The 27,553-nt window shown below is 41.9% G+C and overlaps 1 protein-coding gene across 2 annotated transcripts in view; it reads left to right on the forward strand.

The window, feature by feature from the left end:
* The first annotated feature begins 2,233 nt into the window (after window positions 1-2,233).
* TSN (translin) overlaps window positions 2,234-27,553 on the forward strand; it is a 61,919-nt gene continuing 36,599 nt past the window's right edge. Inside the window, exons 1-5 of one of the 2 annotated variants that reach the window (XM_085647514.1) lie at window positions 2,234-2,443; window positions 4,810-4,903; window positions 18,119-18,166; window positions 20,284-20,380; window positions 25,186-25,301. In XM_085647514.1, the coding sequence (XP_085503640.1) occupies window positions 2,378-2,443; window positions 4,810-4,903; window positions 18,119-18,166; window positions 20,284-20,380; window positions 25,186-25,301 (421 nt within the window). In that variant the 5' untranslated portion in view covers window positions 2,234-2,377. The remainder of the gene's footprint in view (window positions 2,444-4,809; window positions 4,904-18,118; window positions 18,167-20,283; window positions 20,381-25,185; window positions 25,302-27,553) is intronic. The other variant, XM_085647515.1, reaches the window with a different exon arrangement.

Consider the following 27,553-nt stretch of genomic DNA (forward strand, 5'->3'; position numbering starts at 1 on the left):
TCCTGTTCTTTCTGCCAGCACACAATTCAGTGCCTAGCGCCAACACAGGCACCCTTCCACCATTGTTGGCAGATTGTTTTTGTGCAAGAAGGCCCGCCTTCCTGCGCAATAAAAACCCATGGAGGCTTTTTCCTCTTTCTATGTGTACTACACATAGAAAGAGGAAACAATTGAGGAGAAATAAAGATATTTCTCTTTGTTACGCATCCCCTGGGGCAGCATACAGTTTTGATGCATCCTCAGGTTTACAGATCCTTGTAAATCTGGGAATGTGTCAAAACCCATGGAAAAACCCACTGTAACGCCCATGGAACGCCCCCCTGACGCAGTGTAAGGCAATGCATCGACTTGCGCTGTGTTGCCGTACACCATATCTAGGAGGCCATGAAAGTCAAGCAAAGTGACTTTTGCGTGGCCTCGTAGATATGAGTCTGCACTCTGTGCAATCAGAGTGTCATAAAAAGTGACGCACCTGCAGCGCAAGGGGCATATAAATAAGCCTCTCTATTCTGAAAGCAGCTCGTATATTTGGGAAGCACCATTTTATCGTAAAACATTTTGCACATTTTGTAGCGGTCTATCTTATACTGTGTGTAATGCAAGTATAAAATAAAGACTTACATATTCACAGTGCTTTCTGTCACAGGCTGTAACCTCATAGCAGTAAAATAACACAAGTCACTATTCTCCACTACACCAACCACAATTAATTATGTGGTTCTCTGGTTTCACACAGACCTTTGCATTGCATTAACTAATATAGGTTTCATAATGTATTATAGTGCATTTCCCTCTGAGTAACAACTTTTTAAAATGTATTTATTATTCATTGAAGCTGCCCGTTATTTTATATGTAGCTACCTGAAGGTGAAAGACCTAAAAAATGTACGTATGTTTTAATTATGATGAATGATGTTCAGCTACCTCCATTTACATGCAGCTGTAAATGCCAAGCCGTCAGCATCCCATTTAATACAGTATGGTTTTCCTTTAATGCTGTGCAATAATGTTGCAGCCCATGTATTACAGCTATTATACCAAGGGCCACTGGAATTATGTGTTTGTGTGGCCGCAGCGATTTTAGCATGATTATAGATTTGAGTATTCACCACATAATCCATCATCTGCCGCATAATCTGCTGATTTTAACAAAAAAATGTATTCACTCAAAAGGTTCGAAGGTTACTATAAAGCAGCAATAGGTGTTGCTGCTCAGTAGAAGGCCTTTTGTAAAGCTGTACTGGTCACCTTTTTGTTGCTAATTGCTATATATGGGTGTTAAACTGGTTCTAATGAGGTGCAACCACCGATTTACCATTTCTTTGGAGAACATTTATGGTCGTCAATAATAAGGAGTGCCAGTTCTAGACATTTTTGTCGGGAGAGGGTCCTGACGGCTAAAAATCTTTGATGGGGGGTCTTGGCATCAAAAAGTTTGAAGACCACTGTTCTAGAGGCTACTGTCGCTTTTGCAACAAGTGTAACGGCCATCTTTGAATATACATTGTTGGATTTCAATGCAGTACAGTGGTGCACAATACAAGAGCGAGACTTAATTTTATTTGTTTTGTATTTTAAAATGCCCTTCATCAATCAGAAGGAAAAAAATCGTTTTAGCAAATGATACATAATTGTCAAATCTGAACCAGCTGTAATCTGAAAATTTACCGATAACCACTAATTCTGTTCTTAAATAATTTAGATTTGTACATACGTTTGAAAAAGCTGTTGCAGAGATTTTACCAAACGTGTACCATTACCGAAAAGACGGTTTCTTGAGTGCTCAAACATGGCCGACGGGTTCTCGCAAGTCTGTGGAAAGCGCGTCGAAGTCGTTAATAGGAAAATGCTAAAAAGAAGATTGCCAAACAGGTCTTGTTCGGAGCTTTCTAAGCTAAACGACCATTCGCGAATCACTTTAAAAGCAATAAAATTGCTGGCGAATAAAGTAACATTCGACTTCTTCGTCTCTATTTTGTACGTATATTATTACTTATACGTGTTTATTCCCAAATAATACTGGCAACATTACCTTATATAATGAACAATCATATTTTAAATACCAATTAGCATGTAATATATTACTGTAAAAACTTTTCATAGCATTTCATAAATTGCTGGTTTTTCTTTTCTTTGTTTTTGTTCCGTGTCTTTGCTTAACGTGTACACGTCCCGGCGCCGTATCAAGATGGCGTCGTTGTTGGCAAGGTATGTGTATTTGTTACCTATGAGCCTTTGCGATACGCCTAAGGCTTGTGAGACAGCTATTTAGGAGCGCTGGAGAAGCTGTGGTGTCTGAACCTCGTGCAATAGAATACAACCGGGTATTACTCCTGTAATTGCGCTCATCTTTCTATTCCGTGACACTGCTGTCGTCATGTCTGTCAGTGAGCTGTTCGTCGCCCTGCATGGTAATCTCACCGTGGACCAAGATATCAGAGAGGTGGGCAAAGGCTCTGTTCGCATTAACTTGTATACATTGGTGCCAGATAACTGCTTCTACTAACAGATAGTACGACAACATTAATTTCCTATCTTGTTAGAACGGCGCCTCCAATGAAAAAATTTGCGTTGAAATAAGTGCGTTATCCGGGCTCTACCCTTTAAGTGATGGGTTTTATTTAACAATTACTAGCGCGTTGCGTTTGTGGCCTTGGTTCACAGCAAGTGAAAATATCAATTAAACTACAGCTCCTGTAGAAGTGATGGTTAGAAATCCCAACAGCGAGAAAAGGCAGATCCTGTTACGTGGGGTCATTTGATTGACCACTGGTCAGTTGGAAATAAAAATTTAGGTGAATTTGGATGCTGCTGCATTTGCAATTTGGAAGTTTTCCATATCCCCAGTGCTGAATTTCAATGCTGGCTGTTTGCCTAAGACAATGAACCACCCTACCCCACACCTTTGGATGCAGCCATCTCATTCTGTTAGCTCGTAGTTTTTTTTTTCCCGACCTATAGTCTCTAGCACGCACTTAAAGTAAGTATGGAGCATTGGGGGGTCGCGCCCTAAAAAGATAACACTTCGTTATATATATATATATATATATATATCCTTACCAATACTTACCTCAGTTAGACTAATAATGCTTAGTGTGCCAAAAAAGGCGTTGTAAAGGCATGCAATGTTTTTACCTGTGATGTTCTGTCATACAACCTACAAAAACAAGAGCAAACACTTCATGAAACCTAGTACAGCGTTAGGAACCCAATAACACAGTGTTTCTCCAAATCCAGGCAATAAATTAGGATGCTTTTAAAGTCTGTGTTTATCATGTCACTTTAGACAGTGGTCAAATGTCAGGCCATGTCTTCTGCTGCTTATTTTTTAACACAGGAGACTGGTGTTTACGAACTTCTCTCACCTTGCAGCCAGAGAAATACAAATAAAATTAAATATGTGACAATCCTGGGGTAGTATATGAAGTAAAGAAGGATGTCTTTTTTTTTTTTTTTTCCTGCGCGCAACAAAATGTAAATACCGGAAAATGAACTAACTATACACATTCAGCAGTTAGGAAAACAACGTGAAAATATTTTGTTGTAATTCTGAAGTGTGATGAAAAAAAGATTTCAATACGATCAGAACAAATCCAAGCATTTTTCTTGGTGTTGCACAATTAATAAATATTCACTGAAACCCAACTTCCACACATTATCATCTGTGTGCAATATGGTTTTATCTATAGAACTGTATGTCTGTGCACATTCAGTGACCATTTCAATGGAAAACGTGCTGTCCGATAATAACTATGCACTACCCCATGATGCTTTCTTAAATTAAATTTACACCTGATGTATTATAAAGCTAGTTCGGTCACGGATGCTTTTTGTCCTAAAAAGTGGGTTGTGATTCTAAAAAGTTTGGGAAGCATTTCCTTAAAAGTATTAACTCTAGCGTGATATGTGATATAGCAATTGCAGGATTCAGCATGTTTAGTGGTGTTAGTGCATGCAGAAGTCGTTTTGCCCATTTAAATGTACTCTCTTTTCTCCCATTTAATTGCTTCCTCCCAACATCCAAATGTTTATTTTGCAGCATTTCTCTAATTTTATGCTAATTGTCTGAAAGTATGACCTGTAGCACAGTTGTACACTATGTGCTGCTTGGCAGTCTGTGTTGTCATAATTTTGTTTTTATAATGTATTGTACCACTTGTTAATTTAAAATGTTTATGGATTTTACTTACCTTTCTTACACAGCACACACAATAGCATTAGGTTTGATTATAAGCAGATTGTAAAAACTGCTTGGAAGGTCATCCCGACCCCCCCCCCCCAACCCGATGCCCAATATTTGTCCTTGATCTGTGCCAGATTTTGACGATATTCAAGTGAAATAAATATATCTACAGGGAATCTAAATATGAATCATTTTACATGTTGGTTATCTTGATGATTAAGCATGGATCCAGTCCTTGTGAACCCAGGCTGTTTATGAAATAAAAACTGAAAAGTAATGGGTAAGTGAACCCGTTAAAACAAATTGAAAACATATTGCCCAATACACATTCAAGCATTCTGAAAGGTTTACATCGCAAAAGAAGCGAGATGTGTAAGTACATATTACTGTTAAAATGTAAACAAGTTTACATAGTGGTATCCAACAGCATCTGTACCACCTTCTACGTATCGTGAAGCATACACCTGCAGTGTTGACACCCTCAATGTGAATTAGCAATTTGCTTTTGCCAACATTTTTCATTCTTTTCTCTGCAATGTAACATTAGTAAAATATGTCGGTTTCTGCCAGCGTCTACCTTATAGCGCTCATCGAATGTAACGCTATTTACTTTTTTGTTGTTGCAGGAAATAAGGAAAGTTGTCCAGACTTTGGAGCAAACTGCCAGAGAGATTTTGACCCTATTGCAGGGGGTTCATCAGGTTGCTGGCCTTAAAGACAGTAAGTTTGTCACCTTCTTTCAATAGCAAAATTAATTCAGTTCTATTCTGCGGGAAAGTTTGGGGGCGTGGGCGGACTATTGGGGTATTGTTCTTACAGGCAAACATTCTAATACCCAACATCTTGATAACACAATTAGGATGTATGTGGGGAGGGGCTTCATGGTGTATAAATCTGCAGGTGTCGATCGGGGAGAGGTAGGATGTTGGGGGTACAGCTCTTCCATTGTTATGTGTCTACGTTGTCATCCCATGAAAAACTTGATAAAAATAGTTAAACTTTTTTTTTTTTTTTTTAGATCTATTCTGTAACTTTTGTTAATATCCTGTGCATTATTCTTTTGGTCCAGGTATTATGACTTTTTCTAGGAATAAAGGAATAACTGCTAACCTGGTTTCTGCTTGCTGGGTTATTTTCAGACCAAACTCTCTCTTAGCCACACGTGTATTATCATTTGGACTTAAATTAAAACCCCTAAAGCAGATTGGTGAAAAGGTTGAGTGATGTTATAGAAGCTTTTTATACGTACAGGGCCCGATTCACAACGTCTTGATTTAAAAATTTGGGTTCCATTCCAAACCATGGCGCACTCCAACTGGATTCACAAGTATCTCCAGGCATAGTGTGGACATCTAAGACAGTCCTTCATTTGTAAGCACACGTTTGAAAATTATTTACTCCGCTAGCCGGAAAGTCTGCATTATGTTTCCCACCACTGTCTGGCTGCTCTCCATGGGTAGAAACTCCATCTGCAAAATCCTCATGAAATGTAATGGTTTTACCTACCCAACTTTTTTTTATTTAAAGAAACACCTGTTTCCATTTTGCTTGGTAATTTCCGCTCCAAACATTTATTTTCTGCACCATGCCTACGCTACAGACCACAGAAAATCTGTCCTACTTTTAGATTTCCCACCATACAAATGTATTTTATGATTCTATAACTACGCATATGCTGAATCTTTAAATTTTGATATAGAATATATTAACATGTAGCCTATGCATACAAAAATGTTTGTGACTCAGACCTCCCGTGTTTTAAAAGTCATGGTTGTGCTTTACAGTTCGCGCTTAGCAATGAGGTTGCATTTTTCCACTAATGATACCAAAACAACAATGTCTCAACTAGTAATTACAGGGACAATTTTAGAAAAACGTATGCATCATAAAGGAAGGGAAACGAGAAACCAAAGTAGGAAATTTGTTGTCATTATTAGACAAATAGATATGACAGCACTATAGTACAATTAAATTAGATTAAAGTAGCCAAAAATACAACAATTGTGTACTGACCGTGATTGGTGCAAGTGATAAGTGCAGTGACACAAGTGATATATACAGTGCGAGTTGGCGCAAAGTGAAAACAAACATTAATCAAAAGCAAATTACATAAATACAGTAAATAATTTGTTATTAGAAATTCATCCTTGGAAGGCCGTGAATTACACTGGGATGTCGACGGCGTTTCGACCTTATGCAATTAAGGTCATCATCAGGACAATGGCTACAATTTGAGGAGTGCTGAAGTCACATAGTAGTACATTCTATATGGAGTCAAGAAGAACACTAGCAATTGAATTCACTCCGCCTGTTCCTGATCCCCTGACCTTCTGGTGATTGATCGACCGGGTGTAGAAAGTTATTGATGGTTCCATTCGTTGATGTGCACCTCTATGCGCTTTATTGAATTAAAATAGCCGAGATATTTGGCGAATCTGTTCCCCTCGGACTCACGTGGATTGATTCCGGGGATTCCTTGCATTTTGTAAGTGTAAATGTGTCTTTGAATATATTCTTCCACTGCTCGCCAGATTCCATGATAACGCTCAATTGCTAGCGTTCTTCTTGACTCCATATAGAATTTACTACTATGTGACTTCAGCACTCCTCAAATTGTAGCCATTGTCCTGATGATGACCTTAATTGCATAAGGTCGAAACGCCGTCGACATCCCAGTGCAATTCACGGCCTTCCAAGGATGAATTCCTTATAACAAATTATTTACTGTATTTATGTAATTTGCTTTTGATTAATGTTTGTTTTCACTTTGCGCCGTCTCGCACTGTATATATCACTTGTGTCACTGCACTTATCACTTGCACCAATCACGGTCAGTACACAATTTTTGTATTTTTGGCTACTTTAATCTAATTTAATTGTACTATAGTGCTGTCATATCTATTAGTCTAATAATGACAACAAATTTCCTACTTTGGTTTCTCGTTTCCCTTCCTTTATGATTCATACGTTTTTCTAAAATTGTCCCTGTAATTACTAGTTGAGACATTGTTGTTTTGGTATCATAATTCACCCGGTCTCAACTGGGTAACGGGTGTACTCCTGTTTCACGTTCTTTGACATTTTTCCACCAATGGCATTTTATCTCAACTGATTAGTCCATAACTGAAGATTCATCTCAATGTTCGAGTACTGCCACAAATATCCAATTGCTAACAATATTGTCTACTGTTTCATTGATGGTTTAAGGTACTCACCATCTCAAACAAAACCTCTTACCCGAAGGAGGCATTGATCAAAATCTGCTACCTGTGTTTGTGAATGTAAATACCCTATCGAATGGATTTTTCTATCTTTATCACCTTTTCCCTGCTGCCCCCACCCCCTCCCAAGATAGGACATGTGTAGCGAGGTAGAGGGTTCTGCCCCCAGGAGCTTCTGCCTGAGTCTGGAGATCATTTCAATGCTGTCCAGGTACTACTTATATGATTACTTTCAATAAAACTACATTGTAACACAAACATGGGCCTGATCATGGAGATATATTATAAGTAGGGCACCCGGTTTTATGGTATTTATTTTGTGAACATTTCCGTCTGTATTTACCCATATGTATTTTTCGGCCCTCTAATTGGTATTTATCCATATTTGTTTTGTGAACAGATAAGGTAATAACTCGTATATTTCCGTATTTATTTAACCGATAAATGTGTGCACATGCCGGTCAGGTTTTACCACATTACAGAGCCAAAAATAATAAAACAATATATCCACGTGAAAAAAATAGCATAACAGCACAAATACATTTTGAGATATGCAATAATGTAAGTAAATCTCATTTAGCTTTGTAACTCCCCATGCTGCCAATACGCAAAGCTATTGGCCATGTTGCAATATGTACATCTACTAGCCTGAAAGCCATTAATCTCAGCATGAAGAGACACTCAAAAGAAGCCAAATTATTTGTACTTTTCCGCTTTTGAAAATAAATACAAAGGGAAAACACGATGTTTTCTGTCTGTAAAAATCAGTAAAAACGGGGATCCCTAATTATAAGTGGAGCAAGTGGACTTATTAGATAGCCATGGAACTTCCTGCACTAGAGGGAGGGTAGGGAATGAGATTTGTATGCCATCAGCATAGAGTCGGTATGAGAAGCCAGAATTGGAGATTATGTTACCAAGGGTCTTATTACGAGTTGGGCGGTGGGGGTCCAAGCGTGGAGAGCTCGGCAGTCCGACCATTGTATTGGGATTAGCTTAGGGAAGATCGCAGCAGGACTGACCAGACAGCCAACAGACTGCGGTGAGGGAATGGCAGCCACCATGGGGCGGTATGGGGTAGCTGCACTGCCGTGCCTATTATGAGTTGACTTATCCACAAATGGACCGTGGCGGTCCGACCTCCTGCTTCAAGTTGGTCTGCGTACTCACCCATTTCTTCTTCTTCTTCCAGGCAGGTTCCAACATGGATCCCTGTCTACAATTGTCCCCCCCCCCCCCCCTCCCCTCTCCTCTCCTCTCATTAGAGCATGATCTTCACCCGGAGGATTATGGCCCCGTGTGCAATGACATACAGGTGAGTCTTTTTCGTACCATATACACATTGCCAGGACTGGCCACATATGGGCTGAACCCCAGTAATAGGTATATGGTATTTTTCCACATATATCATGTATGTTTGTGCATCCAACACATATGCAGTCGAAGTGCACACACAGCATCGATATATTTGGAAGAAGTACTCCCCACCGCCGGCTCCGTGGACAACTCTTAATGCAGTGGTTTTTTGTCAAGCAGCGTCGCGGGCTGCTACTGCAGTCAGACCGCCAAACTCATGATAAGGCTTTAAGTGTGGTGGTATAAATAGAGAGGGCACTGCAGATGGCGGAACAAACACTAGCGGCTCTAACGAATAAAAGCTGATGCGGACCCCAGATCAAGTAGCCATCGGCAAAACAACCCACGCGGAGACGCTGAGAGACCCTCACAAATATAATTTTAGGGTTTATGCTTCCAAGGTCCACCGGGAAGGCAATAGGGTGGGTACGCTCCTAGCTTGACTCGCCAAGCAAGACTCAGAGGTGAAACCAATCACCGAAATAGCAGACAGGGCTGGCATACTCCGACACTCACAGCTAGATACTCTGCGCATTTTCCACGATTATTATTCTGACATTTACCAAGCCCCAGAGCAGCGAGACCATCAAATGACCACCAGATTCCTACGCCCATTACGCCTGCCCCAAATCCCTCCTCCGGACAAAAAAGCGCTGCAGGTGAAGATAAAGTCCACAGACATTTCCCAGGCAATTAGAGCGTTAGCACATAATAAAGCGCCAGGGATGGACGGCTTCCCACTCGAATATTAAAGCACCTTCCCAGCCCGATTGATCCCCGCATGGTGACCATGTATAACAACGCATTAGACAACGGCAAACTTCCAGGCTCCCTTAGGGAATCGATCATAGTTACATTCCCAAAACCGCACAGAGACCCCACGCTCCCCTCCTCATACAGACCAATCACTCTCCTAAACGCAGACTGTAAGATACTGGGCAAACTACTAGCGGACTGGTATGCCCAAATCCTGACACCATTGATCCACGCAGACCAATGTGGATTCATCCCACGACGTAACACCTCGCAGAACTTAAGTAGATTATTCCACATCCAAGACAGGGTGAGAGCGCAGTTCCCCAACGCAGCATGTCTGATACTAGACCTCGAAAAGGCCTTCGATACGCTGCTATGGCCATACTTATTTGCGGTTCTCCGCATAATAAATATAGGACCTACACTGACTGCATACACAAAGCTCCTCTATACAGGCCTTGCCTCACAAGTCAGAATAGGGACATATATCTCTCCTTCGTTCGTAATAGAAAGGGGAACCAGACGGGGGTGCCCACTATCTCCCCTTCTGTTTGCCCTAGCGGTGGAACCCCTGGTGATATGCCTGCGACAGGAGGGCGAGAACTGGGGTATTCCACTTGCAGACACGATGCATTGCGTATCCCTTTACCCGGATGACCTTTTAATTTATGTCCGTGACGCTACCCAAAACATAACACCTATCTGGTCGACACTATGGGAATTTGCGGAGGCCTCCGGCCTTAAAGTTAACTGGAAAAAATCTGTACCCGCTGAGTCCTCACTTGGCCCCATTCGATATTCCGGTCGAAACTCAGACACTTGCATGGAGCGCCGAGGCGCGCAGATATCTTGGGGTGAGATTGTACCACTCCCCGGAGGACCTGTACGAAGGAAGTCACCGTAAGGCATTGGCGGGGATACAGTCGGCAGTGGGGTTCTGGAAAACATTACCCCTAGCCCCCATTGGGCGAGTAGCTCTTGCAAAAATGATTATGGTCCCAAGGCTACTCTACCACTTTGCCAATCTCCCAGTTATACAACCGTGCCTGTTCTTTAAGGAACTAGATACCCTGCTCACCGAGCTGATCTGGGGAAGGAGTCGGCACAGGGTGGCATTGTCTACACTATACTTACCCACAAATCGGGGGGGGGGTTCGGGAGCGCCATCTTTTGAGGCATACTTCCTGGCGGCTCAGCTGCAGTGGTTGTCACACTGGACAGCAGAACGTCACACCGGGGAGGCCACCACTGAGGAGGACCGTATACCACTCCCGGCAATTCATAGGATGCTGCTGCCAGGCACCAAGCCCATGCGCACTCGACCTCTCCAGATATCCATAGCTCGCACATGCATGATGAGAATCCATCGCATGTCCAAAGGTAGACCCCCGTACTCACCCCTACTCCCTTTGGTGGGTTTCCCCAGAGAGGAGAAATACTATACTGCTGGCGCTCTCCAGATCTGGACCGACCTTGAGTCCCTGTTTGAGGAGGGCCAACTTAGGACATATGCCCAGATGACCGACCAATACGGCCTCCCGCCAGGCCAGTTTTTAACACACAGGCAACTCATAGACAGTAGCCGGGGTCCCAAACGAGGGGGAGCCTCCGACACATCCAGTAATACATACCATTTTGCACAGGGAAGCGGGCTGGCACCTGGTCACGTGGCTCTACAAGGCAGTCCGGGAACTGATTCTCACCCCATTACAGTCATTGCGCCAGACATGGGAAACGGAAATGGGGAGAGTGTTTAACGATAGGGAGTTGGATACAGCCTTCGAATACCCCAAGAAGGTCTCCAGAAACGTGCATTTCAGGAACATTCAGTTCAATGTCCTTCACAGAGAATATCTGACGCCACACCGCCTTCACTGTTTTTATCCAGATACACACTTTGCATGCCCACGATGTCAAACCCCTGAGGCAGACTTTACGCAAATGTTTGGGGACTGCCCCACCATTCAAGACTACTGGGATCGCGTCCACCAGACGATTAGGGTGACGACCAACATTACGACTATGTCCACGTGGGAAGCGTGTGCCCTCGGGATCTTCCACAGGCGGAAGACCGAAAAAGTGCAGAACCGCTTTGCATCCCTTGCCATTCTATTAGCAAAAAGGGGAATAGCCATGCACTGGTGGGCCCCAACGGGACCCCCGGAACCAGCCTGAGTAGGCGCAATGAAAAAATGGGGTAAGGTGTAAGGAGGTGCTGAGAGAAGAGGAAGTAAAGGGAATCCGCAAGCAGTCACTAATGAATGGATCAATAAAAAAGAGGCTGATTTCCTGATTGCAAAAGAACCTAGAATACCATACTTTTAAACACTCCCGAAAATACACAAAGGCATCACGCCCACCCCAGGACGCCCTATTGTGTCAGGCATTGGCTCACTACTTGAGCCGTTGTCTAAATTCTGTGATCACTTTCTTCAACCTCTAGTGAAACAGACGCCATCCTACGTGAGAGACACCACCGACCTCCTCCGCATCATAGAGGAAGTACCCAACAGCAATGATATAGATTACCTCATGACACTTGATGTGGAGGCTCTATATACGAACATTCCCCAACAAGCTACGCTAGCAGTCGTTGAAACCGCTTTGGGTAAAATAGAATGGACATCCCCAACCCCGATCACTTTCATAGCGGAATGCGCTACGGTAGCATTAACAGAAAACTTTTTGAGTTTAAAGATCAATTGTATCACCAATCACAAGGTACTTCAATGGGGAGTACCTTCGCCCCTAGTGTGGCCTGTTTGTACATGTCACACTTTGAGGATGAGGTCATCAGGAACCCCGACAATCCATATATGAATAATCTGTTACTATGGAAACGATTCATTGATGATATCCTCATCTTTTGGAAAGGGGACCTGTCTACTTGTGAGAACTTCGTACTATAGGTGAATAATCAAAATGAATACCTGAGGTTTACCCACACTGTCTCAGCCACTGACATACCGTTCCTCGATCTTAACATCAGACTAGACAATGGTTCATTAAACACCACACTGTATAAAAAACCTACAGACCGGAATAGCTTATTACTGTACAGTAGCTATCATCCTAAACCACTCGGGGACAATTTACCTGTGGGCTAGTTCCTCCATATTAGACGGAACTGTAGCTCCATTACAGACTATAAATCAGAAGCACAGACTTTGGCCACTAACCTGAGAGGGCGTGGCTACCCAGAACGTCAGATTAGTACTTCCATGAAAAGAGCAAGGAATAACCCATGTGAAGCCCTCCTAGAGGTCAACACCAAGCCCCTTGCCGACACCCTGACCTGTGTGACATCATTCACCCCTGAATCAAACAGAATAAAACGCATTGTTAAAAAACAGTGGAACATACTTAACACGGGTGACCTACAGATCCCTGCCCCTAGATTTACATTTAGACGCACTAAAAATCTAAAGGACATCTTGATCAACACCCGCCCAAAGCACACACACCACACTGACCAAAGACAACTTTGGGATTTGCCTCCAGTCACCGGCCACTACCCGTGTGGTTCATGTACAGTGTGTCGCTTTACCATTACCACAAAAGAAGTGTCCTTATCGGAAACCTTTAAATGGAAAATGAATAGACACACCAATTGCAATACTACGCACTGTATATACATGATCACCTGCCCTTGAGGCCTGCAATATGTAGGTATGACATTGCGGATGGCAAAAATTCGCATCACAGAGCACAGGAGTAACATCCGACGCCAGAGGGTTGCGACCAAGATGTACACACATTTCAAGAACCATAACCATTCCCCTGATTCCATCAAATGGCTGATATTGGAAGCACACCCACAGATCACGCAAAAAGCTCTATTCAAGATTGAACAGAGATGGGTCAACAGACTATCTACTGACAGCAGGGGACTCCATGATGACATTCCCTGGGCCAGTTTAGCCAACTCGTGATTTCCATTGCAGAAAAGGATTGTCTGCATGAGTGAGCGATACTTATTACAGGGGAAGTGACTTTCTAATGACCCGAGAATGGTCCAGGATTCCCGCTGTTATCTCGCACACATACCTTTTTGTACTCAGTGGGCATTTCTGATCACCATCTCACCCTGAGTGATTTTGGATAGTGTGTTAGTGATTTGATTTGAATTGTTATTTATAAAGCGCAGCGAATGCCGTGGCGTCTTGGCGCTAGCTGTGATACATGGATAGTGGGCCCTGAGCCTAGGTTTTAGTTCTTGTCAAATAGCCAGGTTTTTAGTTCCTTCCTGAACCTCATCCGATTCGATTGGCAACGCAAAATAGATGGCATCTGGTTCCAAAGTTTTGCAGCGCATAAAAAGACAGTGTGCGGCCCCCCCCATCTTACCTTGCGTGTTTTTGGAACACAAACAAGGCCCTCCGTAGAGGATCTAAGAGTTCTAACAGGGAGATACCTAGTAAAGAGTTTCCGTACCTCCCCAGAAATACCTCCATGGAGGGCCTTATGTACTAGGCACAGAGCTTTAAAATTAGCTCTTTGGCGGACAGGAAACCAATGTAATGTTCTGATGGCCTCTGAGGTGGGACGACCCTTGGGAATATTCATAAGTAATCTAGCCGCTGCATTTTGCAGTGACTGTAGCTTCCTCTCCTGTGCTTTGTCAATTCCCACAAAAAGATAAGAACGATGCAACTACAATTGTCTTTTGAAGCTCCGGTGCTATAAACGGGAATATTTTCCTCAAAGTTTTTAAGAGGAAAAAGCAGGAGGAAGTTAATTGGTTGACGTGGGCGGATAAATTAAGCTGCTAGTCTTTTAGCCTTAGTAACGGGGGTAGGACAGACTCCCGCCTCCATGGGCCACCAGTTGGTGTTCCATACCGATGGTCCTTTACCGAATTCTAGGACCTCGGTTTTATTCGTGTTTATTTTCAGAAAGTTTGAACTCATCCAGCACATAATATCCATCAAACATGCATGAAAGCCAATAGCTACTGTGTCTGGAGATTTGGCAACTGAGATGGTAAGCTGTGAATCATCAGCGTACATGATTAGTGAAAACCCATGTTTCCTGACCAAGTTAGCCAGTGGGGACACATATATGCTGAAGCGGGTTGGGAACAAAGCAGAACCCTGCGGAACACCACATGGGAGTAGGAACGTTCCAGACTGTGTGTTCTCCCAATGTATATTTTGTTTTCTGGCTTCTAAGAAGGAGGAAAGTAGATTCAGTGCAATATCCTCCACCCCCATCTCTTTCAGCCGCTGCACCAACACCTTATGATTTACGGTGTCAAACGCCGCCGAAAGGTCTAGTAGGACCAGGATTGCTCTGCCGCCTCCATCCACTATCCTCCAAATCTCCTCAGTTGCCAGCACCAACGCTGTTTCTGTCGAATGACCAGGCCTAAAGCCAGGTTGTGTGCGGTCTAACAGAAGATTATCTTCTAGGTAGTGAATTAACTCCCTATTTATGGCTTTTTCCAGAATTTTTGCTGGTAGCGATAGTCAGGAGATTGGCCGATTTAGTTTTTTGGTTCTAGTGGGTCCAATGCCGGCTTTTTAAGAATTGGCCTTATACAGGCCTTTTTCCATGCCTCAGGATATTTACCTGTTTCAAGGACTTGATTTAAAAGGGGGGAAAGATGTGTACTGATGACCTTAGAGGCCAGATGAAAGACTGCTGGGGGGCATGGATCGTTTGGAGAACCAGATTTGGTGGATATCAGGAGGTCATGGACCTCCTCCACATTAAGTGTCCTGAAGCATGCAAGTCTACCACTTGCTGCCCAAACATTCATGTTTAGAGGATTACTATCTGGCATAGTGTTAACCGAGTTTAAGAGATCATCATAGATCACTTGTACTTTATTTTGAAAGAAATTGGCCATTACGTTGCAGAAGGCTTGGTCAGGTGTAAACTTAACTGAGTGTTGAGGTGTAGCAAGTGTATATACACTTTTAAACAGTTCCTTTTGAGGAATGTGTTGCATCGCTTATTTTAGCAGTAAAATAAGTCCTTTTGGCTTTGACGATAGCCTGCTTATATTCCTCCAGACATTGATTATAGATTAGCTTATGCTCTGTACTATAATCTGTTCTCCAGATCCGTTCTGTCCGTCTACATTTCATTTTTATTATTTTTATCTCCGGACAGTACCAGGGTGCTGTTGCAGTTGCTCTTCTAATGGTTTTATTAATTTGAGGGGCAACGTTATCTACAGCCGTTCTGATCCAGTTATCAAATTGGCTGGCTGCTATGTCATTATCACTATTTAATATGAATGGGCCCGAACTCAGCGCCTGTTCCAGGTCGACCTTTTTTACCTTATTCCATTTCCGGACCTGCAGGTTCAAGGTGGGAAGAGGCTTAGATAAGGTAAAGGTTTTATTGGTCACCTCAAAAACAATCGCTCTATGGTCAGTCCAAGGTAGGGATAGTGTTTTTGTTATGTTTATACCTGACTGATTTGTGAAAATCTCATCCAATGTGTGATCAGCTGAATGTGTGGGTTCCAGTACTATTTGGGAGAGTCCGTATGCTGCCAAATTATCCACAAGTCTTGCCGTATCTGAGTTGGTCTCTAATTCAAGATGATAGTTAAAGTCCCCCATAATGGTGAAAAACTCAGAGTCCAGGCTTGACTCTAGAAAATTTAGAATGGCCTGCGAGAACACCATTCTGGGTCCCGGTGGCCTATAGACAAGTAGCCCTTTGAATGTGAAGGAATCATTAAATTTCAATGAGAACATTAAAGTCTCAGCTGCAAGCGCCGTTATAACCTCATGGCGCAATTTTAGATTGTCTCTATAGATTATAGCTATACCCCCACCTCTGCCTTCTATCCTATCATGTTGTACCATTACATAGCCTGGGGGAAGGGCCATAATCCAGTCTGGATCTGAGCTGGCATCAGTCCAAGTCTTAGTTAGGAAGGCAATATCCGGGTTTTCTAATTGGAGGAGACATTCTAATTGGTATTTGTGTTTCACAAGTGAACGTGGGTTCAATAGTACGCATGACAGGAAGGGTAAGACGAGGGTGAAGTCAATACAAACTCTAAGGCCATTATTACCGCCTGGTCCTTGTAGAGGATTTTGTCGACTATCTTGACTTTTATTACCTTTGGAGGGGTCTTTACAACCTATATCTGGTATATTGGGATCCTTCCCCTCCCTCCCCAGTGATAGATCAAAACGGTACCCACAGCCCCAACATTTGTAGGTGCTCGTTCTTATCCCCTCCTTCCAGCCATTACAGGTCGAGCACTCACCAGTCTGTATGTCATAAAGTTGTTGCTTACTATATTTATGGATGGGAGCACATCCAGGGGTCCTGGCGCTGGACGCGCTCCGGGCGCAGAGGGGCTTGCCTTTGGGTCTAAGATGGCGACCATTTACCTATAGTATTCACAATGACTGAGACTGAGCTAAGAAGGCCGCCCGTTTTTGGGCTCAGTGGTCCTTCTTTGTATTACCATCACGAATCACACGTGATCCTCACCTCCGCGCACACTGACTACATGACATCAGAAAAGGACACTCAGTGACAAATATGAACGCCATATTTTCACAGGACTGTATTACTACTTACATTGGGAATATGAGTTTACACTTGACTCGACCAACGGTCTTAGATGGCCACTTTCCATCCATTTCGCACTAGAACATAGACTAGGCCAATCAAGTTGAGAATGTATGAGTTTACACTTGACTCGATCAACAGTTTTAGATGGCTACTATCAATCCATTCCGCACAATGACGAAGACTAGGCCAAGATGGCCGCCGTTATTCACAAAGGTTGTCCTTCTTTGAATTACTGCCATGTATGACATGTGACACATAGCCCCACCCACCCCATCCCCATTGGACCCGGCGTGGTATAACTTGGAACTAGTTTTGACAGCCCATTCCACCCGATTCCGGCGGCGAGGATAGGTGAGCCTGCACACAATCTCTGGATTTTTTGGTAAGTGTCAACGGGACTCGTCCGCCAGCCCACAGTGTTTGGTGCTATTTTACATTGGCCTCGGGGGGGGGGGGGGGGGCTGAGATTTCTAGGTGCTCTCCAAGACCGTTGGTGCGCTGGCACTTTAGGCAGCACCCGAGGTTTGACTACTCACCGAGCGTCTTGTTGGTTTTGTGTCCCTTGTGAGCTTGCCTATGTGCGGGACACGCTGAGGGGGTATTGGCGATCCACCTCGTTATCATCTCCTCCTCCTACTCCATGTTATAACACTATTCCCATGTGCGCACCTACGGATGGATACTGATTCATTCACTTACCGATCCCCATTTATCTTTCTTTATATTTTTATTTTCTTTCAACAGGACACTAACTGTTGGTGTCCCTTTTATTCCGCCGGAAATTGATGAGGCCATACTATTTAGGCCCTTAGGTGAGCATTTCCACAACAATATGCTCCACTGCTGCTTTGCTCATGTTGTAATTAGTTTTAAAACACTTAGTGCTTGGTCCTTCCACTATATACAGCACCTAGACTCTAACTGTGTGAGACATCACTTGTATATGCACACCTTCTAATATGTTGTGTGCTATTGTCACTAAGGCGTATAAGGCACATTATGAATGTCGAGTAAACATACAGCCATTATAATATCTGTCCTTTTTCTGATCTAGGTTCCGTCACATCAGTGGGACATTGCCCACTGTATTACGATGTGGGAGGTAGGTTTTCCCCTCTCATTTTGTGTAGATAGCATTTGATACCCTGGTCCTGATGAATTGCCCATGATCTTACTGACAACAGAGGCAAGAAACATGTCGACCGAATGAGAGTAGGACGTAGGCATCTAGGCACTTAACCCCTAGCTTTACACCACTCTATTGACTTTTAATCAGGCAATTTACCTACCAGAATAAATACAATTCAAGGATTAATTGACCTGTTTTAACTCACTTACACTACATCTACACTACTGGGCCCCTCACCCCCCACTGCACCAAACGGCAGGGACAAAAGATCTCCGGCAAGGAGCCCCATATATGGGAGCCCGTCGGGCATTGCAGCGCTGGCCCGACGAGGAGCAAGCCCAGATGATGAAGCATGACACCTAGCTTGCTGGGTGTGTGAGGGCTCCAGTTCCGAAGAGGGGTCTCCCCCTCTCACTTTGAATAATAGGATTCACTTATTGAACCTACATATTGAACCTAGTACTCGCTGACCGTGTATGTCTCCTCACCCTTAGGAACTGCATACCCATCTTTATACACAATCCACAAGCATCCCATTTCTTTAGAATGGGCACAGTTATTATACACATTCGCGCTCGAAACCACTCCGAAGGAAGCACCAGTAGACTCCCAATCCCAGACCCCACCTCTGTCCTCTGTAAGGTCAGTAGCAGAAGTCCCACGACGGGTCCCACCTGCCTAAATCCAAGGTCCTGCTAAAGTCCTATCAGGAGCTCTCCTCTTCTACACTAGGGTAACCTGCCATGAGGGCTTCAAACCTCCCCCCCCCCCCCCCCACATACGTACCATTACACTGTACAAAGGCAACGACACCGTCCGCACTATTGATATCTTCGACACACTGTCCGATAGCTCCCTAACGTCCCCCCTAGTTTCACCCCCATAGTTGGTAGTTCGCTGTTTCACATCTGCAACTCCGATGACAGTTAGATGGGAACACATTCAGACAAGATTAGACACGATAACCCTGGGAAAGAAAACATGAGCGTGGAATATTTATGTGTGCCCATTGAAAGCAAGTTCAGCCAGAGTATAAGAAAGCACCACTGAAAAGCACAAACCAGCTGGAGGGTTCCTCCCAGAAACTTTTTCCAACGTCTAGTTTTTATAATGGCGGTGATGCAGTAAAAATGTGTATGCTATTCCGCTACCAATCGCAGCTATGTGTCAATGCATTCTAATGATGTAAGAGGTCAATATGTAATAAGTAATGTAAAAATCCCAATAAAGTAATTTTAAACAAAAAAAATGTGTGGTGGTATAAAAGTAGAATAGGAAAGACCCTCTGCACACAAAGTAGAATCAATATTCATTCAAGTTTGATAATTTCACTTCTCCAGCCCTGGAACCAAGTGCTGTTTGACGTCCAGTTCAATGGTATGCGAAAATGTGATTTATTTATTTTTTTAACACACAACTTCATGATCTTCCATGAAAACTTTGTGAAACTATGCTTTCAAAGTGAAATGTGGTTTGTCGATAGATTGACGATTTTTTTAGGCAAGCTCTCGCCTGCATAAAAACATCTCACAAGAAAGCATCAGGAGACTGGTTTGAGCTGAAAATGTCTCTTGATGAGACCTTTTCTCTATGAACCAGTCTCCAGCCGTTATATCAAGACGATATATTTTTTTATGCAGACTTGCGTAATGCAAAATTCCAAGAAGCTTTGAAAAGCGGATTATAATTCAAATAACTTCCATCCCAAATCGAGTTATCATTGTCTTCTATCATGAAGTAAGTGTCATGGAGTGTGCTTTACAGCGCCTGAATACCAGAAGTGACAACATTTTATAGTTTGACTTCTCTTGTACAAAGAAGGCATTTATAAATGTTATAGCTGTTCCAGCGTAAAGTAGCTATCATACACTCCATTCCATCGATTGCTTATAAGTTGTTACATTAGAGCATGATATTTATATTCTATTGTGCTTATCTTAAACCCAATAAACACGGATTAACTCCACCAAATCTGTTTACATTATAGTCGTAGTTTGACATGAATGGTTGGAAACGTTTTTCTGTATTATGATCTGAACAAATCAAGTCTGTGTGTTCATGCTTGTGTGTATCACCTTTCTATTGCCAAGTACCCGCAAAGTGTTTGAAAGCCAGAGAACATTTCAGCACAGTGAAGATTGAACTGGCCACTCTCAAGACGAAGTTCCCTGCTGACCAGTATTATAGGTAATTAAAAACAGAAAAAAACCGCTATTTACACTGTAGCTGTTTGTCTTGTGATGAAGAATACTGAAGTCCGTTTAAAACCAAAAATAAACTGTTGGATTTAACATTTGGGCTTTTTAAGTACAGTCACCTGTTGCAAGCTTGTCTACTGAATGCTTCAAGTGTTGCACTGTGAGATTAAAATTCTTAGTTTGATTATCAATACAGCCGTCTCAATTTTCTTTGAAATTCTAATTTTATAAATCTGAACAGCATTCTTGATGGTGAGGGATCCTTGATCTCTCAGTTCTCCCTCTAGGTCGTTGACATTACCAAAATGTTAGGAACTTTCGGCATTACTGCAAAGTGCTCCAAAATTATGAATAGAGCTTTTGAGAGTAAATCTGTATGCTACCGCCTCATCAGTCCATACTGGTCTGACTTCTAAAAGTACTCTTCTTCCTTTATCTTTTATCCCCACCACCCAATGAAGAGTGGTACTGGGTTGTTTGTGCACTTGGATTTTTATCTTGTGTGTTTGTGACTTATGGATTTTGTTTTTACTTTCTGCAAAGAATACTTGTAATTTTCTATATTTATGCATAGGATCCCTTCTGTGGAGAAAGAAACGTTAGAGGTTAATAGTTTTAGAGGCAGAGATGAGCACTGCTGACCTCAAGGCATGCTTTTTTTTTAATGGGAATTTCTTGCTGCCTTAGCCCTCTAAACGTCTATGTCTCAGTCTAGGTGTAGGAACATGTTCCCTGGCATACCCATCAAATGTAAAGCCAAAAGCCCATTCTTCAACATACTAATTTTGCTGCATCAGAGACGATGTCTAGGGAATACATAACATGCATAATATCACCTAGGAGTAAAAAATCTGAGGTTCCTATCTCAAATCTTGTTTTTCAAAAACCTGTGGCCAACAATTGCCAAAAATGTGAATACTGCGTTCAATTTAACATATTTTTGTATTAAAAAAACTGGAACGGGAAGGTGACCTTACTTGCGTGTTCCTTTCCAAATATACTTAAAACTCACCGTATCTTTAATCTATATCTTCCATAAACATAATCTTAACGCTGACTCAAACCTTAACTTGTAACTTTTCCCTTTAATGATTCCTATCCATCAAAGTACCCTATTTCTTACCCCACTGACCATCAACCTAAGTTACACCCATAGCCTAACTGTTACCCCTGGCGCTTCCGTGACCCATAAACAAGCTTTACACAAAGAATTAAACTAAACTAAACCAAACACACTCCTTCACCTGTCCACACCTTAACAGTTTTTGTCTTCCAATATTTTTTTCAGGTTAATTTTTTTCACCCATTGCTTTATTACATTGATAATTTTATCACACTGTAATGACCTGACACCTGCTTAGGCAAGTGATACTTGGCATAGAGGGAATGCTGATATACAAGCCTCTGGCACCAGCTAGAAAGTAGCAGACACAATTTGAGATATATGTTTTTTAATAGACAAGAATGTCTGATATAGGCCTCCGTGGGACAAAGCCTCTTATACTGCTGTTTTTAAGCCAAGTACAGCTAAAACAGGACTGGCCACCTGGAACCTGCGTTTAGGAAGTAATCCGGAATAGTGGTCTCTGGTGATTCACTTTAAATGATGAGTCTAAAGTTTATTTATACTTGTATCTGTAGCTGGAAAGGAATTATATTCAACCCTTTGCACTTGTGATTCTTTTACATAAATTAAATAATCAAAGTAACACATAGGGATTTTGTTTGCAAGGTGGATTTTCATCCCCGCATTGAACGGTAATTCCCTTTATATACCCCAACCACCGCACCACCAGCACAAATTGTATCATGGTTCACCCTGTAAAACCAATAACTCTTGCACACATGAGTAAAGGTGTATATTGAAAATTAACTTCTGTGTGTTCCTATGATTATTTATTTTTTTCTGACTAAATGCCTGTTGCAAACGATTGAATTCATTCACCTTATAGATGCATATATAAACTTTGAACTCACCATTTCGAGTGACTCCTCAGGCAGCCTTTGTACTAGACTATTCAGTATTAATCCAGACACTATTCTGATTGCTTAGCCACATGGTGTTGCCAGAAACTGTGTGGACATTAAACAAACCTCTCAAATTACCTCCCATGCAAAAGTTGAAATGGGCTGTTTTTCAATTCCTTCCCACGGATCGTAAAAAAATAAGTATAGCATTGCAGGGGGTGGGGGGGGGGGGAGCAAGTGGAGGATAATCTGACAAAATATCCTTTAGAACATATTCATCCACTTTGGTCTTTTTTACCAAGATATAGAAAGTCCTGCCTAACTAGTTCCTAAATTGATCCCATTAACTCGGTTACTCTCAATAAGCCTCTTTCCTACTGCTCATTAAAGCTATTGAAACAAATGGAAGTTGGGGTAATACCATCTATTTCACTGAGTCTGTGTGTAGAGATATTGTCTCTCTTCCTCTTCACCCATGTGTTTTCATGCCCACATCGCACAAATTCTGGAATGATTTCAGCTTTAGAGAAAGAGGACTAACAGATTTTCAATTTTTCCTTTCTGGCCAGTAAGAGTAACCCCATTTCTTAGATCCTACCCTCGATTTTTCTGTGGTACGCCATTGGGAACTTCTGGTCTCGAACCCTTCAGGTTTTCAAGTCTATTTTACCTGCACCACAAATACCAAATTTTGGGTGTTTATACAGCAGCTTTTTATGGTATCGCAGGTCATTCAAAACTCCCCACTCGTCTCCCTCTCCCACATGTACACTTTCCCACCACAGTCTCTGTCTCCTTCTCTGAAATAGTAGATGTACCCCAAAATTCAATACATGGGACTGTTTTTAATAGTGGATTTGTCATTTTTTTAAAGTTCAGCCATCCACTAAAAATGCAAGTAAGATGTGTATCTTTTAACTTGCTTGTAATTATAGGTTTCTGTCTACATGAATGTACTATTTTGGAGCACTGCCGCGAGGTATGGTGGTGATCATTGGGTTGTATGTTAAGAAATGAACAACTACATCAATTCTGTGTGTAACTAATAGTCAGTGGGTTTATAGAGGCGGGTAAAGGATTTGAGTGGCAAGTAAGTTGCCAGGGTATTGCAGTACTAATTTAACACTGTACCTCTACATGCTAAATTGGCATATTTTGTACTACGTACCAGTGAACCCTGTCAACTAATTGGGACTATTTCTTTCCAAGAGGCAGGATTGTACTATTCAATGTTACGTGCTACAGCTATGGTTTGATCTTCACAATAGTGGGAAATGTTACTGTGCTAGGACTAAATGTGCTAAAGGGAGGCTCCCACCTTGAGGGGCAGGTATATGTCAAAGGGGTAGAAGTAATGGTTAAATGTTTATTCTTTAGATTTCTAATGGTCAAAGTTATAGTTGATTAAATAGAAGTTACATTTGTGCATTATAAGCGACAGTCCTACCTTCGATATCGAAGGCTCCACATGCTATTTTGTCCAAATTTAAACTCTACCCTGGTCATGATTCTAAAGAGTTGTCTTTTGGAAAGTCTTGCAACTTTGTGTTGGTAAATACCTTTAGGGTACGAGTGCCCACTGGGTTGGAGTCATCCATTTCAAAGACACAAGTGACTGCCTGTAATGGTATCCTGTACGGAGGCAATTAAGGGGCTGAAGAAATGATACAAGTATGTGGTGCAAGCAGTGTTTACTTCTTCACAGGAATGAACTTGCAGCTCAATAATTTAACTTTGGATAATATTGGAATACGGGTATTATAAAGATTTAAGGGAGGACAAATCTTCATTATGATTTGTATTAATGTCTGTATTGAGAACTAATGAAGGTATAATTATACCTATGAACGAAAATAAACTTTGGTATGCTTCGTGACATTGTGCTTGCTTTTAACCAGATGCAAACGCTACCAACTGTAATGTGAGGCAAGCCACTTAATGCCAACAAATATTGTGTTTACTTTAAATGTCAAAACACACAAGATGATGGACGGAATGTTGCACATTGGCAAAACATTCACCCCCAGTCACAGATCTGGGTTTAATCCATCGTTATTTTGCTCACCACGCCACCCCAGTTCAGACATGGCCATATGCAAATCAGTCTTGACCCTGTGCCTCATGGGAACAGTCCAGCCCGAACTGCCAAGCCATGTCTTCCCTGGACCGGAATCAAGCATCCTAGGACCAGTTTCGGGGTTTCACCCCTCTTCAGCCAGGATAGCTTGACTCCAGTGGTGTAGTGAGCACGGGACCATGTCTGGACATACTCTTCCCATATAAGGCGAACAGCAAAACACACAAGATGATGGACGGAATGTTGCACACTGGAATAGCATGGTGAGCAAAAAAAACGATGGATTTAGGCCCAGATCTCTGTACTGGGGTGAATGTATGACATTGTTCTGCATTCTGTCCATCAACAGTTCTTTTTACTTTAAATGTCTGCTTTATAATCATTCACCTGTGATTTCCAAAGAGTTTGGGATCTCGCTGATTCTCATGAGTAGGTCATCAAAGGTATAGGCATGCAAGTTACTTAATAGAGGTGTTTGGATTTTTCTCTTGTGTTTTGCAAGAAACCTTTGAAAGGGAAAGATTGCCTTGCTTCTGTGTACGTGCTCACGCATTTATTTATCAGCACCTTTGTCAGTGCCTTGATTGCTCATAACAAGTACAGCAAAGGCTTAAATAAAATGGGGTTATAATTACTGTAATTTGAAAAATATTTTCATTTATCTTTTCAGTTAAGATAACGTGAAATCCAAAGCTATAATCTTCCCTCTGTTTTTAATGATTAATCTACAATGCCCGTGTCGAATGTAGGTTTCATGAGCACTGGAGGTTCGTATTGCAGCGCCTGGTTTTCCTGGCAGCATTTCTCATCTACCTAGAGACGGAAGAACTTGTAACACGAGAAGCTGTAGCAGACATTCTTGGCAGTAAGTTTTGAGAGATGCCTTTCTTTACAAGCGCTATGTAGCGTCCTGTTACAAAGATAGTTTTGTTGCCTTTTTAAAGTGGTGGTGGAAGCGTCTGCCTCTTTTGGAGAAAATCATCCGTTAGTAAATCACGCCAAAATAATGAAAAACTGGTTCTTGTGCCCCATTCTCATGCACGTTTGACATTTTCATGCCAGCGATCTCCTATATGTTCAGTCCTACTGGGATGTGCTTGATTTTAAACTCGTTTTGCTTGGATTATTGTGCTTAGTTTTTGACTTAATTGTTATAGCATATTTTTTTGTAGTTCACTTTTGTGATCAATCATTTAAACTTTGCTTTTGTTTTCATAGGCATGCAAATGAATTTTCCTTAGCTAATTTAGGTTAGGGAAATATTATTAACTCCCATCTTTTGTGGCACTATTCGTCAGTCTTGGCTTGTTTGTAGCTTTTTTTCATTTTTTATTTAAATGAAAAAAATGCAGCTTTTTTCGAAATAGGTTGTCACGGCTATGTAGTGGTTCACAGGCCTGGGGGGAACATAGCAAAGTTGTATTTAAAACCATCGTTATTGCAACATTATTTTGCCCATTCTCACATTTCTTCTTTAGACCTTCAACGTCATCACTCCATGAGCAACACCAGTGGAGGTGAAGTAACAGTAGTTACCTGCCCCATCAAAATGATGAGATCTGCTGCAAAACCACAGATCTCTGTATATCAACGTTGAGGTTCTGCCCATTAAAAACAGCTGAAATCTCTGTGTGAAAGTACTGGGGAAAATGTAGAATTTCCAGGGGAGTCAGACCTGGAATAAATAGCTTATTTGTTAGAGGTCTGTGAAGGTGGAGCTTGTTACGAGCCAGATTTTCCCCACCACCGGTGTTTTCGGTACCCACAGTGTTGGTAATTTTGTATTTGGGGAAAAATCCAACTTATTTATCAGGCCACTCATAATAAAGACCTCTGTGTGCTTTGGGGCAGTACTTTTTATAAAGTGTTTCTACAATTCTAAGGATCTTGCTATCTGAAAATTTCAAGTGTGGTCTTCTACATCATGGTCTGGTGATCAGATTATGTATTGCCACTCGGTGCGTTCCGTGCTGCGCACTGAGCTGCTGCCCATCTCTGGAGTTCTCTAGTCCACTTCATTTTTACCTTTTGATAGTCCATTTTCTACCCTCTGGATTAAAACCAATGGACCCTGCTCTTGGGTGCCTTGAGTGCACCGGGTTTAAGCATGGCAACTATTAAAGAGTTGCTGGTGACCTACTGTAATTTATGCCCATATATTGTGATAGAAAATAAGCTGGAATCCATAATGATCTCTAGTTGCTTTGCGTTCTTTTCTAATCACCATCACTGTTTCTTTCATCATAAAAGGGAAAGACTATTTCATTCTGATATCTTCACTTATGGCAGTTTGCAGGCTATTTCATATTTATTTTTTCTGTCTTGGCAAGGTCATGTAGCTGAGTGAGGGTTCCTAGGTGAGTGATGGACTAATTAACTCAAATGATAATTTACTGCTACATTTAGTATATCTTTGAATATTTTGAGGTTTGCATCTTGCGTATGAAGAAATCACAGTAGTCTAGTTATGCTTGTTCTATGTGCATTCTTGGCATAGTTGTAAGGCATGTAGGTTATTAATTACTGAGTCAGGCACTTTGTGGTAAAGGTTTCCTAACTGCCCTCTTGTGGTTCGTAGGTGAGTTAGTCACCTGGCGAAATTGCACATGGCAACCTGTATTTTATTACCTGCTTTGGCTACTGACCAAGATCATGCTTCTATGTAAATGTTTGTCGTATGCATCAATTGTAAATATGTGTAATGCGAGTATGTAAAAAAACTGTTGTACAGTGTGCTGTGTACCAAATACATTTCCTCTTCCTTGATCCCTCCCAAATCCTATTATTTTAAATCTTATCTATCCTTAACTGGATCCCACTAACACCACTGGTCTGCGTACAGAACTACGTGTTTGAGGTGCTCCAGCCAAGTAAAAATGTTTCCTTTAAAGCATTTCACTGCTGTTTGTAGTTGGGTCTAACCAATGTCAAAGAACATTGATCCACACCAGTGAAGAGCCCTGACCTGGAGAGTCAGGGAGATGTTTTTTCCACTATTACTTTCTATAAACAGAAGCCTACGATGAGGGGTAGAAGGTTTTTTTGTTTTGTATTATAGCTTGTTCAGATTTTAGTGTTGGAACATTGTTTTATTTATTTTTTGCCTTGTGTTTCAGT

This window comes from Triturus cristatus, chromosome 3_2 (genome assembly GCF_964204655.1).
Source record: "Triturus cristatus chromosome 3_2, aTriCri1.1, whole genome shotgun sequence".
NCBI classification, from domain to species: Eukaryota; Metazoa; Chordata; class Amphibia; order Caudata; family Salamandridae; genus Triturus; species Triturus cristatus.